Raw genomic sequence first — 18,238 nt, 5'->3', positions numbered from 1 at the left:
TGAGTTCCTGCACTTTGTGATAGTAGACTGCCCTCTCTAGTCAAACCAGGTCTATGGCAAATGCATGTTACTTTTCACAGAAAGGACTGTGTGTGTGTGTGTGTGTGTGTGTGTGTTTGTGTGTGTGTGATTGAGAGAGAATATTATTCTATTATAAAAACAACTCAGATGCTATGCAGAGGATCATCTTTATAAGCAGTGCTGAGCTTCTGAGGCAGGAGCAATGTTGCCTCCACCTTCTCCATCACCACTTTCCTAATCTCTCGGGTAACAATGACTGTTCCCACTCTTGCGTCCCCTTGGCATGTGCTGGATGTACTACCAAATACAAATGGATATTTGTTTACATGTATGCCTTCTCCTACTCAGGTGGTAACCCTCTGAAGGTAAGGACTTACAAATACTTTGTATTCCTAGGATTCTTACAGCATGTAGCATGTCCTCAATAGTTAGATGAACAAATACATGAAAGAATTAAATGAAAGGAATTTAAGATTGGATGCGGTCTAGTAGAACCTTTAAAAATAACTTATGGCAATCAGTCTTTATCATCTCTGGATCTGTTTTTCTCTTATATTTCTTAAATTAAAAATTCTGCATAAGCTTAAGCTTCTTAATTAGTGATAATTGAAATCACCTGGGACCGCATAGTTTGGGATTTTTATATATCTTAAATTGTATCAAGTTATATCACACGTAATCCTGGAAAGAATGGATTTGTGGGTTATGAGTGAACATATTTTGGGTCCTGTGAGGCTGTCTTTGGCCCACTGATCTAAAGCATAAGACTTTTCTGTTAATTTAAGTTAAAGACTCAAAAAGGCAGACTAAAGCTTTCAACTTGTGATAGTCGATTGAAGTGTCTAAATCAATAGTATTAGGATATAGTCAAGATATATATTTATTTAGGAAACAGACCGTCTCCCTACTATCATTCTCTAAAATGCTTTTTAAAAAATTGAGATTTGTGTTAAAAAGTAGAAGATCACTTTAAGAAGTGAGGCAGTTTGAATGTTTTAATAAAATCTCATTTTCCGCGGACAAAACAGACTCCTATCTGTTTCTAACCACTGGTTAGTCATGGTGGGATTTGTTTGGCTTTTATGAATGCCATTAAGTTTTAATGTACAGATCAGATGTCTTATTGTAGAAAAAATGGTACAGTGTCTGTTTTAGCCCTATCATTTTACCACACAAGGGAACCATTAGTGGAGAATCAAATTGATTCTTGCAGAGCTTTTCGATTTCATTTTTTTTTTCTGTTTCTTTTCTCCATGATGGTTTTTTGTTTTTTTCCACATTTGAAACACTTATGCAGTAACTAGATCCTTGCAAGTAGGGGTAGCACAACCATTGCATTTTGTGATTCTTAGGTTTGCTTGCTTTAATTTCATCAGTGTTCGTGTTACCTGGAAATAGAATCAAGTTTTGTGACTTTTTAAAGGTAATGATTTCTATGGGCCTGTACTGGGTGAAAATTCATATATTCGTTCATTCAACAAATATTTATTGGACATTTGTTATGTGTCAGGCATTCTGCGTTGTGAATACATTAATGAACAAGATAGACAAGGTTCTGGACCTTGCTGAAGTTAGAGTTTTGTGGAAAATAGAGAAAACTAAACTGAGAGGGGGTGATAAGTCTCCTGGAGCATGTAGGAGAGGTACTTGTAGATTTGGGATGGTTTCCTGAAGAAAGAGTCATTTAAAGGCAGAGTCGAAGAGAATAAGTAGTGGTTAGTCAAGCAAAAGAGGGGAAAGAGAGATGTTTGAATTAGCGGGAATGGATATAAAAAATCTTGAAGCAAGACTTCATTGCTCTTTCAACTAATGGTCTTCAATGAGTGGTTGGCCATTCCTAAAGATCTTTTGAAATACCTTTGAATTCAATTTTAAAGTTTTCATTTAAAGTTTCATTTTTATTGATCTTATTTTATTTTAATTCCAGTATAGTTAACATACAGTGTTATGGGGTGCCTGGGTGTCTCAGTCAGGTAAGCATCTGCCTTTGGCTCAGGTCATGATCTCAGGGTCCTGGGATTGAGTGCTGCATCGGCTCCTGGCTTAGTGGGGAGTCGGCTTCTCCCTCTCCCTCTCCTTCCGTGCTCTCTCTCTCTCAAATAAATAAATAAAATCTTAAAAAAAATACAGTGTTATATTAGTTTCAGGTGTATGATACAGTAATTCAACACTTCCATACGACACCTGGTGCTCATCATAAGTGCACACCTTAATCCCCATCAGCTGTTTAACCCGCCTCCCCCACCTCCCCTCTGGTAACCATCAGCTTGTTCTCAACAGTTAAGAGTCTGTTTCTTGGCTTTTCTCTCTCTTTTTTCCCCCCTTGCTCATTTGTTTTGTTTCTTAAATTCCAGAAACATTTTTTAATCGTGAAACTAGTTTCACAGCATGTATTTTCTGCCATATTGTGTATCATATTCCTGTCTTAAATATGTTTCCATGTAATTTTGGTTCATTTGATTTATGGAAAACATCTGCCATAATCATTGGCAAAGCCAGTCCTCATTGTGTATCTAGCCAGCTGAATCAAATTTACTTTTTTTAAACTTCATTTTTTAAAAAGTTCTTGCTTTAGTCAGTTGTCTTTTAAGCATATTTAAATCATAAGAATTTTTTTTATATTTACTCACTGAGTTAACATTTTGTTATTTATAACATTTTATTGTTTGTTAGTTGTCATATTTTTTTCCCTGTAAATCCAAGTTTCCATCTGATATGATTTTCCTTCTTCCTGAGGGATTTCCTTTCACTTATCGTATAGTTCAGGTTTGCTGCTGATGAATTCTTTCAGCTCTTACATATCTGAAAAAGTCTTTATTTTGCCTTAATTTTTGAAATGTATATTTTTTGGGGTATAGATTTTGAGGCTGACAGGTTTTTTTTTTCTTTCAGTACTTTGCTTCACTGTCTTATGGCTTGCATTGTTTCTAATGAGAAGTCTGTTATTCTTTGTTCCTTTGTATATAAAGTGTCATTTTTCTCCTGTTACTTTAATATTTTGTCTTTAATCTTGGTTTTCAACAATTTTATTAATGTGCCTTTAAGCAATTTATGATGTGCCTTGTAGTTCTCTGGATATTTTTTGTGCTTGGAGTTTATTGAACTTCTTGGACCAGGGACTTTACAGTGTTCATTAAATATAGAAAAATTTTGGCCATCATTCTTCAAATATTGTTTTCTGTCTCCCTCCTTCCTCTCTTTTGGGGACTCAAATTGCACATGTATCAGGCTGCTTCAAGTTGTACCATGTGGCTCAATGATGAGCTGTTCATTTTTTTTAAGTCTTTTTTTTCTCCCTGTTTCCTTTTGGATAATTTTAATTGCCATGACTTGAATTTCACTAATCTTTTTTTTCATGCAATATCTTATGTGTTAGTAATTTAAAATTTAGTGTATTTTTATATCTGAGACACATTTCCAGTTGTTCTGTTTGAGGCTTGTTTTTATATCTTTAATTTGTCTATTTAATAAATGGAAACTTTCCTTTTTGAACATATGGAATATAGTTATAATAATGGTTTTAGTGTTCTTGTCTATTAATTCTGTCATCTGTGTCATTTCTGGGTTGTTTTTGAGTTATTGTTTTTTCTTTTCATTGTGGGTGGTGTTTTCATGTGTATTTGTATGCCTGGCAAATTTCACTTGGAGGCCAGTGTCATATTACTGTTATAACAAACACAATACAAATGTTTTGTCTTCCAATTCTGGAGTTCGGAAGTTCAAAATGGGTTAATAGAGTTGTGTTTCTTCTGGAGATTCTAAAGAATCTGTTTCTTGCTTTTTTCAGCTTCTAGAAGCTGCTCAAAGTCCTTGGCTTGTAACCCTGCATTACTCTTACCTCTGCTTCTGTCATCATATCTTTTTCTGCTTCTTTTTTTTTTTTTTTTTTAAAGATTTTATTTACTTATTCGACAGAGATAGAGACAGCCAGTGAGAGAGGGAACACAAGCAGGGGGAGTGGGAGAGGAAGAAGCAGGCTCATAGCAGAAGAGCCTGATGTGGGGCTCGATCCCATAACGCCGGGATCACGCCCTGAGCCGAAGGCAGATGCTTAACTGCTGTGCCACCCAGGCGCCCCTCTGCTTCTTTTGTTACATCATAGGGAAAGAATACATTCAATGTGCAATAAAGTAGCTGTCAACCTAGAAATCTGTACTACTGAGATGGTCTTTGAAGTAGAGGACAAAATAGACATTTTCAAACAATAAAAATGGTTACATTTTGTCACCAGCATTCTCTTAGTAGAGGAGATTCTGAAGAATGTAATTCAGACAGAATCAGATGATTCTAGATGTAAGGCCTGAGATATAAGAGGGAATGATTAGCCAAAATATGGGACACTTTGTTGGTAAATGTAAACAAACTTTGACTTATATAGTATAACAATGTAATATCTAACAAGATTTAAAGGTTTAAAATGAAAGATGTAACATTTTATACATGAAAACAATGTAAACATAAAACAAAACTTGAAAATAATAGCATAAAGGTCAGGAAAGGGATGACTGGGAATTAACTATCCTAAGATCATTCTTTGGGAAGGAGGTAAAAATATTGACTCATTTTAGATTTTTATGAGACTGATGAACTGCCAACTGTGTTAAGAGGTCAGCTTTTATTTTAGATTTTTAACATGCCAAGTGTGCATGCTAAAATATTTAAGGTAACCACAAAAAGAACAGAGTGTATAACCTTTAAAATTAGTAAAGGGAACAAGAAAAAGGTATAAAAACTAGCAATCTTCTCCCCATCCCCCCAAAAAAGATAAAGAAAAGGGAAAAAATAAGTTAAAACTATAAGCCATGTGGAAAATAAATAATAAGATATGAAAATAATTCTAAGGGCGCCTGCGTGGCTCAGTTGGCTAAATGTCCAACTCTTGATTTCCACTCAGATCATGATCTCAGGGTTGTGGGATTGAGCCCTGAGTCGGGTTCTGTGCTGGGTGTGGAGACTGCTTAGGATTCTCTCTTTCCCTGTCCCTCTGCTCTTCCCTCTCCCTCTCTCTAATAAAAAAGAAAAAAAAATTCTTAAAAAAAAAAAGGATGGGGTGCCTGGGTGTCTCAACCAGTTGGGTGTGTCTGCTTTCTGCTCAGGTCATGATCCCAGGGTGCTGGGATTGAGCCCAGTGTCTTGCTCCCTGCTCAGCAGGAAGTCTGCTTCTCCCTCTCCATCTGCCTCTCACCCTGCTTTTGCTCTCTCTTTCAAATAAATAAATAAAATCTTGGAAAAAAGAAAATAATTCTAAATGTACCATTAATATTAATAAATTTAAATGAGCTCAATCATTAAGTTAAAATTTCCTAAACTGGATTAAAAATATGTAGCTACATGTTATTTAAAAAGATACATTTTAAACATAGTGACAGAGAGATTGAAAATAGTCAAAGAAACTGATTTGCAATATTAATGTCAGACAAAATAGGCATTAAGGCAACAAACATTGGAGATATAGAGAGGTGTTACATAATGATAAGTAGGTTCACGTTATATAATAATTGTAAACTTATATGTACCTAAAAAATTAGCTTCAGTATATCTAAAACACAAATAGAACTACAAGGAGATGTAGACTAATCTGTTATTATGGTAGGAGATTTCATCGCTCAGTAGTTGATAGATAAAACAGACAATAAATATCAGCAAGGGTATAGGAAATTTGAGCAGTTTTAATTAACAAGCTTGAGCGAATGGAATATGTAAAATATTTCACATAAAAATTGGAGCATACTCATTCTTTTCAGGTACACGTAGAAAATTTATAAAAATTGATCATGAATTAAACCATCAAGTTAGCCTCAACACATTTTAAAGCCTTGTTATATTACAGGCCACGTTCCCCGGCACGATGCATGTGAATGATAAATCAATAGCAAAAAGATAACTAGAAAAGCCCCTTATGTTTTGAAGCATATTTTAAAATACCCAAACAATTCATTGTGAAAGATGTCATAATGAGAATTATTTAGAGCTGGATGACAACAAAAATGCTACCTGTCAAAACTCTTGGGGCCCATAAACATAAAAAAAAAAAACCAACAAAACCACCCCACCCCACCCACAACAGTTTCATTAGTAACAGGGACATGCAAATTAAATTCACAATAATTTAGCATTTCACAATGACCACTTTGGCAAATTTAAAAATTCACAATGCCAACTGTTGGTAAGGTTGTGGAGCAATTGTGAATACTACTGGTCAACATATTAAATTGGTGTAATCACTTTGGAAAACAGTCTGGCTTTCCTCGGTAGAGCTCAATATATGCATTTTCTGCAACTCAGTTTTTCCACTACTAAATATACTGTTCGCGTGAACCAGAAGCCCTAACCTACAGTACCTCTAATGTCCAATCAGAAGTCAAATGGGTAAACAAATTATGGTTTATCCATACAGTGGAATATGACACATTAGCTATTGTCCTCAACATGATGGATCTCAAAATCATAATATTGAGCAAAAGAACACACACATAAGTATATGTAACAGTATAATTACACTTATTTAAGATTTTAATATAGACAAAACTAAATGATATGTTGTTTAGGTATGTATAGACACATAGGTGCTGAAAGTATACAAAAAATCGAGAGAAGAGATGAACAAAATGCAGGATAATGATGAGTTCTGGGAAATAAAGAACATTTGGTTAGGGTGGGTCTTCTACAGTGCTTGGTAATATTTCATTTCTGAAGTATGATTGTTGTATATATGGTATTTGTTTGAGCATAGTGGTCATACAGTCTTTGTGTAATTTGATTTTGCAATTTAAAAATATAAAAATATTCTTAACTTCATTAATAATAAAAGAAATGAAAATTAAAACTATGTTGAGTAAAAAGCACCTGCAGAATAGGGAAAAAAAATGTTTGCAAATTATATCTCTAATAAAGATTTAGTACCCAGAGTAGATAAATAATTCTAACAACTCAGCAACAAGACAGACATCCCAATTAAAAAATGAACAAAGGACTTCAATAAACATTTCTCCAAAGAAGATATACAAGTAGCCCACAGGCACATGAAAAGATGTTCAACATCTTTGGTGAGTAAAGAACCACAATGAGATACCACTTCACACCCAGTAGTATGGCTTTAACCTCCCAAAACCGTAAAAACTGAAAAACAACAAGTGTTGGCAAAGATGTGAAGAAATAGGAACCCTTCTACAAAGCTGGTAGGAATGTAAAGTGGTGCAATTGCTGTGAAAAACAGTTTGACATTTCCTCAAAAAATTAACATAGACTTCCACTTGTAGGTATATATCCAAGAGAAATGAAAACCTAAATCCACGTGGAGGTTGTGTCTGAATGTGAGTAGCAGCATTATTCGAAATTGCCAAAAGGTGGAAACAACCCAGATGTCCATCAGTACCTGGATGGATAAGCAAATTTCTAAATTTTTGCATATACACATACAATAAAAGATTATTCAGGTATGAAAAAGAACAAATTCCTCACACGTGCTATAACCTGGACGAACCTTGAAAACACTTATGCTGAGTGAAAGAAGCCAGACACAAAAAGTCACGTAGTCACATGATTCTTTTTATATGATATATCCAGAATTGGCAAATTCATAGAGACAGCAGATTAGTGGTTACCAGGGGATGGGGGAAAAGGGGAAATGGGGAGTGATTACATAATGGGTCCAGGGTGCATTTCTGAGGTGATAAAATTTTGACCCAAGAGAGAGGTGGTAGTTGTTCATCATTGTGAATACACTAAATACCATTGAATTGTGTGTACCCTTTAGAGCAACTAATTGTGTGTTATGTGAATTTCACCTTAATTAAAAAACTATATTGAGATTCAGTTTTGGTCTATCATATTGGTGAAGAGAAACTTAAGTTTGATTATATACCGAGTTGTTAAGACTGAGGAAACAGGTACTGCTGTCATCCACTGTGGGGGGAATGTAAGTAACCTCTGTGGATGGCAATATGGCAACATGTGTCAAAATTGTAAATGTCTACACCTTTGATTCAGCAGTTCCATTTCTGGCCTGTATCGTACAGATATATACATTTCACAGTGATATTATTCAAGGTGATTTATTGTAGCGGGCTAATAAATTATGGACTGTGTAGCTATATTAAAGAATGAGGAGGCTCTCTATGTACTTTTATTAGAACATCTCTAAGTTAAATTAAGTGGAAAAAGCAGAATGCAGAGAGTATGCCTGGTATGATCCTATTTGTATAAAAAAGGTGGAAGCCTGTTTTTGTTTCTGTATGCATAAAGTGTCTTATTTTGAAGAATACAGAGGAGACTCATAACATTGGTTGCAAGTAGATGGAATTTGAATGCTTAGGACATAGTGGAAAGAAGGTGATTTTTCGCTGTGTCATAAATATGAATATATATATTCTATAAGTTAAAATTAAATTAAAAATTTAATTTAAAAATTAAAAAGGAACAATAAACAACCAGTCCTTTAAGAGTGATCCAAAGCCACAGCCATGAGGTCTTGCTCTTCACTGATTCATTCATTCATTCATTCATTCATTCATTCATTGTTACATATGATCAGGTTATCTATATTATTAAACTGTATTAACATTAAACTATTAATAACTGGTTCAGTTATTAATGCTAGTGACATGTTAATTAACAATACAGTTTTATAGGGGCGCCTGGGTGGCTCAGCCATTAAGCGTCTGCCTTCAGCTCAGGGTGTGATCCCGGCATTCCGGGATTGAGCCCCACATCAGGCTCCTCTGCTGGAAGCCTGCTTCTTCCTCTCCCACTCCCCCTACTTGTGTTCCCTCTCTCACTGGCTGTCTCTCTCTCTGTCAAATAAATAAAATCTTTAAAAAAAACAAAACAAAACAGTTTTATAGGGTTGTTTTCAAACAGTCCAGTGGATTTGTCAAATCCATTTAGCTAGATGAATGGGAAATTTATGCATTACTTCATACTTTTTGTTTCCTCCTAATCCTTTGTGTTATCTGATTATTAAGTTTCACTTCACACAATGCTTTGGCATTTTAGTTCCAGATATTAAATCTGAAACTGTTGTCAAGGATTTCCGTTCTTTGTGTAGTGTCTTTTAATGGCAGTGTGTATAGGGTGAGGAAGAAGAAAACAAAGGAGTTGTAGAGATGTATAGCAACCTAAAGTGAAAGGTCTAAAACATTTTGTCATCATTTTTTTGTTGCCAGGAAATAACAAAGAGCAAGGGCTTAGTGCAGTGAATGAGGTGAATGAATGAATGAATGGATGAATGGATGGGTAGCCCTTAATTGTAGATTTTAAAAGCTAAAAACTTGAGTCCTGTTGTAAATTGGTCTTGGCTGTTTTCTGTGTCAGAAAAAAATGTGAATATGTCCATTTACGTTCTTTGTATTTGCATGTCGTCGTCTTCTGCTTGGTTCTGCCAGTGAGTTAAGTCCATGTTCCTCCCCACAGGGTTGAGAATGCTTGCACCAAGCTTGTCCAGGCAGCCCAGATGCTTCAGTCGGATCCTTACTCAGTGCCTGCTCGAGATTATCTAATCGATGGGTCAAGGGGCATCCTCTCCGGCACATCAGACCTGCTCCTCACCTTCGATGAGGCTGAGGTAGGCAATCTGAGGCCCATGCAGACCTCTTCCAGACAAAAGTCTTAAAGATAGTCTTAAAGGTAATAATGGAGAATTGGTGATGATTTAGGATGAGAAAATGTTGAATAGCTACACAGCTCAATTAGCATGTTTTCTATTTCTTGTTCGCTCACTTGACTAAAAACTGAAATATATTTTCAGGTTCGTAAAATTATTAGAGTTTGCAAAGGAATTTTGGAATATCTTACAGTGGCAGAGGTGGTGGAAACTATGGAAGATTTGGTCACCTACACAAAGAATCTTGGACCAGGTTAGTCATGTCCAGTTTTTATAATAAAATGTTTTTATGGTTTGTCCATGTCTGATCCCTCCTGCTTTTTGCAGAAGATAAGTAATGATGCATTCATTGGGCTCTTAGGTGTCTCTCCTCTGTTGATGGAGCTGATACTGTGTTTCTGCTGAGGAGATATCATTGTTTCTGAAAGCTAAATATGCTTTCTACAAACCCTGGCCCTGCCTAATGAATTAAACTAGACATTGCAAATGTTGCTGGAGAATGTAGGAAATACTTTTCTATTACTGTAATGCTTAAGGCCACCCTGAATTCTGACCTCTCCATTCCACATTATACAGTATTCCTTCACTCTCTGCCAGCTGGCCTGTAGCTCTTTATGACCTCTTAGCTCGTTAATTAGCCCGCCTACTATTATGGATTCATGCCCCAGCCCGAGGCTGCATAATACAATCAGACCTAGAAGGAGAGAGGAGCTACTGTGACTAAGTCTCATTTTGAAATGATTTAGTCACCTGAGAATTGAATATTCAAAATACATGAACAGATACCAGATTTTTCTGTTAGAGGCATGTAACATGACCTGGAGGGTTCTTAAAGTATGATTGAGACCAATGACAAGACACATGGTTAACTTGTCAGTATTAAAGATCGCATACCACCTCATAAGAGTCTTGTCTTAGGTAAAATGATTCTTAATTAACAGTATTTTCATGAGGTTCCCATACAGTCATTCTGTAAACTGATGGCATTTAAGAATTTCTCTGAGCCATCATTGAAGATCAGCAGGAAATGCCTTTAGAGCAGCGTTCTTTAAGCTTTCTCATAGCATTGAGAAAAGAAGTTTATTTCTTCAAATACAATCTTATGCAGAATCCCAACATATGAAAGACAAAAATGGAGCTACTGAATGGAGCAGGGGTAACCCCTCCTTTTCCACCTCCCTTTGGTACCCCTAGATGATCTGTGAAACTACTAAAATCTTACGAGCAGTTTGAAAACCAAAGCTTTAGAGAATCACATAGTACCTTTGAATAATAACCAAAGTAAACAAAAAGGGCTAGCTAGCAGGCTGATTCCAAAACACCAGATGCTTTTGATTGCTGTCCTAACTATAATTTTTTTTATAATATTTTTGTTTGTTTCTAATTATAAAGATAGTACATGCTTATTTTGGACAAATTGGAAAGAACAGAAAAATATAAAGATGAAAACAAAACACATTATTGTAATTCTTAAGATTTTTTTCAGCTACTGGCTTCTCAGTACTAGGCTTGCATGAGATGCTTACACAGGCACAGTGGCCAGATACGTGACATGAACTTGGTATGCGTGGTAACCAGGAAAAATATTTTTATTTGTTTTTTACAAATATATATTTATTTTTTCAGCATGTTTTTGTATTTGTGAATGTATTTATGTCAAACGTGTGAAAATGATGTCATATTTAGGATTCACATTTAATAAATTACTTTCAATTGAAATGAATGAAGTTGCATTAAGTTAGACCTGTCTAGAAAATTCTATATCATAAATGCTACAGTTCAGTGATAGTTATCTGGGCAATCAGCTTGGATTTTCATAGTCCTTCATAACGGATTTAGCCTCAGAACGCCAGAGTCTGGAGCGTTTCACTATTCACCCTGCACAATTTATTCTTTGTGCCCCAGGAATGACAAAGATGGCCAAGATGATCGATGAGAGGCAGCAGGAACTGACTCACCAGGAGCACCGAGTGATGTTGGTGAACTCCATGAACACCGTGAAAGAATTGCTGCCAGTTCTCATTTCAGGTATTTTCTGCCTGTACATGATCTTACAGGGAAAAAAAAAAAGTCAGTGTATTCTAAACTCTGATGTTAATTTTCTTTTACTGCTTAGTTGCATGTCCTTCAGGCTGGGAAAAATGAGGCCTGATAGATCAGGTTGTTACCTGATGGCTGCAGCTGATTGGCTAAGAACCAGTATTCATCTTCCCGAATGCTCTCCTTCTCCTGTTCATTGCTTGAAGCTTGCCCTTCCTGTTGCCTTGCTCTGTTCTGAAGCTCTAACTGGCCCCTTTGCAGGGAGGTGAAATATCTAGAAACTTTAGTCTTGGACATGAATTTTTTTTTTTTTTTAAGATTTGATTTATTTATCTGACAGAGAGAGTGAGAGCGAGAGAGAGAGCAAGCAGGAGGAGCAGGAGAGGGAGAAGCAGGCCCCTCACTATGCAGGGAGCCCGATGTGGGCTCGATCCCAGGACCCTGGCGTCATGACCCAAGCCAAAGGCAGACGCTCACCTGACTAAGCCACCCAGATGCCCCTTGGACATAAGGATTTTTTACACTTTTATTTATGTTATGAAAAAAAATTAGGAGCTGGAATGGATATCATAGAGCACTGTAGGATAAAGAAGTGAACCAAAAGCCCTTTTCAGTGTTACCCTAACACTGTTTTTCCTAGAAGAAATTTAACTGTTCTCTACATTACAGAGCTGGTGGTCTAGACCACATGGGACCACTCCCCCACTGGGTAGAGCCTGGTGGCTGCTCTTTCAGCTAGCAAAAGGGAGCTGTACTCATTGGGTGTCTAGTATGTACCAGACACCTTATGGTTTACATAAGTTATCTTAATCAAGTTATGGGTTAATTAGTTTAACTAGCAGAGGGCAGCTCTATTTTCAAAATCTTAATGAGGCATGTCACTGTCACCCCCAGCTCCTGCCTTCCTGCTTGGGCATTTCAGGTAGTAGCTAGAAAAGGAGAGGTGAGGGTAAAAGCTCAGAAAGCCCTTATTTGAACTAGAAAACAAAAAAATGTGTAAGAAGAGTCTTAAAATCTCCATGGGAAATATGTTTTTGAGGCCAGCTCTTCCATGTGGTGGAAAGGTTTTGGGAGTAAGATTTCTTTCTAATCTGCGTAACTCAATAAAATGTTGATTAATCTTTGTTTTAACAATTTCAATTATTTTATGAGAAGATATTCTCTTTCTCCCATGCTTCAAATTATTATTATTTTCTTCTTTACTCTTGGGGGTTAGAAAGTTCCTGCTACATGTTGAGAGAAATTCTAGAAGAGAAACTCAACACTTTGGCATCTTCCATTAGGATTGGGGGCAGCAGGATGTGCCAGTTACAGTCTTACTGACTGTTTTCATCTTGTCCTGATAGGTGTGTGTTAGATGGGGCCATTGTCAGGGCTGGGATGATAACTGATTTAGAAAGGTATTGGGTATTTTGTGATTGTAGGTCATCAGTATATGCATGTTAAATTAGCTCCCTGATCCTGTTTTAATGATGTTTTGTGCCTTAAGGTGGCTGTTATTGGAACTGCATTGGCAGACTTGCAGTGTTTGTTTGTTTTGTTTTTAATATGTTTGTTTTGTTGTTGTTAAGATTCTATTTTTTTAAGTAATTTCTATATCCGGTGTGGAGCTTGAACCTACAACCTGGAGATCCAGAATCACATGCTCTACTGACTGAGCCAGGCTAATATATTCTTTTTAAGACCTTAAGAACCCAAAGCATGTACTCAAAGTGAGGAACATCTTGTGTGAATGTTGTTATATAGCAAGATTAAATTCCAAGCTTAGTTTCTGATCGTTTGTTTATTTTTACAGCTATGAAGATTTTTGTAACAACTAAAAATTCAAAAAACCAAGGCATAGAAGAAGCTTTGAAAAACCGCAACTTTACTGTAGAGAAGATGAGTGCTGAAATTAATGAGATCATTCGGGTATTACAACTCACTTCTTGGGATGAAGATGCCTGGGCCAGCAAGGTAAGTGTTACTGGAGGAGAAATAAGCAAAGTCCTGAATTCTCCCCTCACACTTTATCTTGTAATTGTGGGTAGCATAAGACCCCTCAGATATTATGAAATAATTTCTACTTCACTTTTCATGGGGTTCATGGGTTACTTGCTGCTTTTGCAAACTTCCTTTGCCCCAAACTAGAACAAATAAATAGGTATGTGGGGTTGAAGGCTAAGATGTGTAGCTTTTTCTTCAAGCTGGACACTCATTGGGCTGGTGGAGGAATTCTTGTATGGTGTATACTCCCCTGGGTGGGAACCCTGCCTTTTTATGTGGGTGGTTGTTGCTAGGTGACTAATAAGTAAGATACAGAATATAACTGTGACTGAATTTTGTGGAAACTTTTCCTTAACCAACCTTTGACCTAAGAAGTCTACAGAGGAAGCTCTTGGGATTTCTAGGTGCATCCATTTGTCATACCATTTTCCTTAAGGAAGGTTAATTAAAATATTAGTTTTCACATTCGTCAGTGAGTTTGAGGGGTCCTCTCACCCTTTCTCTAGAATTTCCTCCTGGCCTCCAAAAGGGTTGGTGGATTCCTTCTAGAGCCTCACAGCAGTGGTCTTATGTTGCTGCTGCTTTGGTCTCCTTCTCCCTGTCTAGTGACTGCCTGGGAGAACAGAAGCACTTGGGTTTACACCTTCCCAAGATTCGAGCAGTGGGGAAAACACACTTGTCTCCAGGATCCAGCTTCCCCACATGTGACCCAAGTGGTATTTCCAGGGCCCCCCAGCAGGCTGGTAGCAAAGAGGGGATTTGTAGTATGCCTTCCATTGGGTATCCAGTAGGGCTTGTTTGTTCTCCAGGACACCAATAAGGTAAGGTCAAAGCTGGGGTCTGAAAATCACATTGCCCAGAAAGTGAATCTAAATATGCAGAAGGAAATTAGCTTCTCTTAACTCTGGATTTGTTCACAGAGGCACAAAATTCTCTAACGAGTTTTAAGACTGTGTTTTAAATCTAGACGGTGAAATCATTTTAAGTCTTTGGGATTTTACTTAATTTTGCTTTTGCATATTTGACAACTTTCACTTCCCTGTTATGACTTCTTTATGCATCTTTTTTTTTGTTCTCTTGTTTGTTATATTCTTTTTCTCACATTTAGAAGGTAAGCTTTCTCTTGCCCTCTAGTCTCTTTTTCGCTTCAAAAGAGAAAAACAGCATGTCTGTGAGGTTTTCTTGTGCTGTGTGCTGTGCCTTTTTCCGTGTGCCGGTGTGTAACACTGTGCTCGAATATTCGTCAGAATGTCATTTCATACGGGACTTGGGGCTGTGCTAGGCGGACTGACTCCGGCTCATACTGAGCGCTTTCTTTGGGGAAAGCAGAAGAAAAGACATTCCTATGGGATATCAGGCTTTCTATATTTGGTGGGTGCTTTCATCTTTTTGAACAGGCTCCTGAGAACCGTTTTGGCCTGGTCATTCGCACTGACTTCATTTGAGGGGCAAGTTTCTCTCAGCAGCTGGGTGACCTCCAGGTGACCTGTGTGGAGCCTGCTCTTGGGAATGAAACCCTCAGCGACGTCATCTCTCTATTTGCATTTCCTCCGGTCTCCTTTGCAGGCTCTGGAATTTTGCTTTTGGGGATGCGTCATTGAGGTTTTCAACCCAAAAATGAATAGGCTCAGGAGTTTAGATGGGGCACCTGTCTTTCACAATGACCCTAGCCTTCAAACTCAAAAGGGAAAAAGTTAAGTGTATCTAAAGTTTCTCCTAACTTCAGTCCGGGGTTCACTGCATGTTCTGCTCAGCTGTGAATCAGCCACGGTTCTCCATGACCTCACCTTCCTCTAACCTAATCTCTTTCCTTATTCTCCCTCCTTTGCTTCTAGCAGATGAGAAATAGCAAAAAAGAGGAGCAGGCCTTACAACCTCAGTGTTTTTCTGTGTTTGGAGGGGAATAGTTATCCATCATCTAGTAAATAGGGGCTGCTGAGCTTTATTTTGTGCCAGTGCCATTGGGAGATGCTTCTTTAAAAAAAAAAAAATGTGGTCAGTTGAGTTTTTCAGAACAAGGATGAGGCACCGGGGGAGATAATACAAGGGAAATGGACCTGGTCCCCACTGTGTACATTCTTGTAGCTGTCTCAGTTTTATGCTCATCTGGAAGGAACCAGACTGCAACGGGTGCTGCAAAACTTAACTCTCAGAATGAAAGAAAGTAAATAAAATTAGTTCAGCCAAAAGAAGCTAAGTACATAATGACATCAGAATGAACAAGAAATGTTTATTTTTAAATCTCATTTTGCTTTTGTTATACATTTACCTGGTTCAAAAATCAAAATGCTATAAAAAGATATACATGACAAAGCTTACTTCCAACCCCATCCCCATCCACTCTACTTCTCCCTACCCCTTAAGAGTGATTGTGTTCATTAGTTGCAAGAATAATTAGAAAAAATTTTTTTACCTTGACCATGGAAACTGGTAGCTAGAATTTTGGTTATTTTTCAGGTTAGTAGCATTGTGCATCTTTCACTGCTCGACCATAAGCGGTGAATTAATCAGACCTCGTGTCTGTCTGTGGCCACTGGGTCCCCATTCTATTTTAATACGTGGTATCTTTTACCTCCTCTCGACCCTACCAATTAAGAATTAACTTTGTCTTACCATACTTGTTTCATGCTTCCCCATTGGTGCAGTTTTCTCCTGGAAAGTGATGGTTCCTCTAGAAAAGTGGGGGAAGAAAGTAAGTGGAAAAAATTTTTGGTAAAAGTGCGTCTTGCCAAATAAGTTAAGTTTTAAAAGAGGCAATGCAGTAACTGATTATTTTACCTTTTATACCTACATTCAAATTGCAGATTTACACATTTGAAAGTACTTAAACACCTCATTTTGTTTTGAAAATAACAATTTTCCCCTCCTGAAATCAGTAGTCATCGTATAGTGATCATTAAAAATTAATTTAGTGTACATTATGAAACAAACGAATTTGTGAATTAAACACAATTCTAATTCTGCCCTTTGTAAATTTAGCAATCAATACTTAATCTCTCTCTTATTTTTTTGGTATTTTATTACTTGTTTCTTGATGCATGCTGAGAATTAAGAGGAAGTGAGAAAAATTTTAAGCTAAGAATTTTTTGAACCCTATGTAGGCGCTTCTGCAAACCTCACTTTGAGTCATTACTGCTGTTCTTCAGAATTAGTTCTTGTGGTGGATTCCTGCCACTGTGGGCCTAGGCTGGTGGTGGATATAGTGACTGACTCAGATGTCTTGCGCAGAAGATTTCCGTACTCTACCAAAGAGGGAAATATTGGTTAGAGCATGTGAGCCTATAATGCTTGCTCTTAACTACAGACAACTGAGGTTTAAGGGTTGATTCTTATTTCATTTTTGAAAAAATAAGGTTGTATGTGAATTTTTTTTTATTAGAATGTCTACTATGAATATGAAACACGATTTAAGATTGAATCAATTAATTACACTGATTCTGCTTTAGGTGTTTTATTGTTATTACTGAAATATAGTTGACATACCATGTTCTATTAGTTTCAGGTGTACACATAGTGATTTGACAATATGTGATCTTCTTAATGAGTCTTATTTTATTTTAGCAGCTAATGCAATAAAGGACTTATCTCTTGGAGTTTCAAATAAATAGTTTATTCACGAGTTTATGATATTTTGGCCCCTCCCCTCAAATTGGAGAACGGCCCAAAATGTTAAAACAATTGACATTTCTCTTCTGATTCAAGTGATCTTTTAGTTGGTACATCTGATTTTATGCACATAGGTGGCCTTGAATTTTAGAACGGTGAAGGTATTCTTAAAGATGAGCAACTGAAGTCTGGGAGGGGAGGTGTCAGTGGGAAAAGGGAGCGTACGTTGGGCAGCGAACAAAATGGAGTCCTTAGTCCCATACTGAAAATTTTCTAGAACCTGGCATTGTAGGACCTCACTTTTTCTACCGAAGTTCCTTTTGATTATCTCTAGGAGGAACTCCGTGGTTCTCAGTACGATTCAGTGTTCTTTAGATCTAACTATATTGCATTTTAGGAGTGTTTTGGTTCCTGGGAGAGCATGTAAAAAGGAGTTCTTTTAAAGTTGTCCTTCCACCTTTTGGTGTGTTTGTGGGACAGTGCCAAGCCAGTGTGGTTTTTTTATTTAAAACCTGAACTCCTAAGAGTTTTACTCCTAGGGACTTTGGGGGAAGTGCCCAGGTCCCTGCCAGGTGTCCCCAAAGGTGCATGCCTAGATATGGTCTTTTTTACACTTAAAAAAAAAGAAGAAGAAGAAGAAGAAGAACAATAACAAAAACCTAGGATAGAGATTGGTGGAGACTTTTCTCTTTCCCAAATTTGAGATTTTATGGAGAAAATACTCAAATGAAGATTTATTTCTCTTCTGTTTCATACCCAGATTGTACTCTGGGTCCTTAGGTGTGACATGGTTTAACTGAAAGCTTTGTGGTACATTGTATGGTTGACCACAGGGTTATGGTTATTTTTACTTTTTATAAATGTACCTCAAAATTGACTTCTAGTCCTGGTTGTTCAGTGAATTGGTTCACAGCATATCCAGTATTAATGTACTTCTTACGCTGCTTATGACAGTTCTGTCAATTCCATAATAAAACAGCCCTT

General features: G+C 37.0%; 1 protein-coding gene across 2 annotated transcripts in view; it reads left to right on the top strand.

The window, feature by feature from the left end:
• VCL (vinculin) overlaps window positions 1-18,238 on the top strand; it is a 104,681-nt gene that overhangs the window by 49,906 nt on the left and 36,537 nt on the right. For both annotated transcript variants that reach the window (XM_026504497.4, XM_026504498.4), the window contains exons 3-6: window positions 9,433-9,583; window positions 9,767-9,875; window positions 11,528-11,650; window positions 13,458-13,618. In XM_026504497.4, the coding sequence (XP_026360282.2) occupies window positions 9,433-9,583; window positions 9,767-9,875; window positions 11,528-11,650; window positions 13,458-13,618 (544 nt within the window). The remainder of the gene's footprint in view (window positions 1-9,432; window positions 9,584-9,766; window positions 9,876-11,527; window positions 11,651-13,457; window positions 13,619-18,238) is intronic.

The sequence above is a fragment of the Ursus arctos genome, unplaced genomic scaffold (genome assembly GCF_023065955.2).
Source record: "Ursus arctos isolate Adak ecotype North America unplaced genomic scaffold, UrsArc2.0 scaffold_7, whole genome shotgun sequence".
NCBI classification, from domain to species: Eukaryota; Metazoa; Chordata; class Mammalia; order Carnivora; family Ursidae; genus Ursus; species Ursus arctos.
The sequence above is the reverse complement of the archived record's forward strand: the minus strand, read 5'-3'. Positions and strand labels throughout refer to the sequence as shown.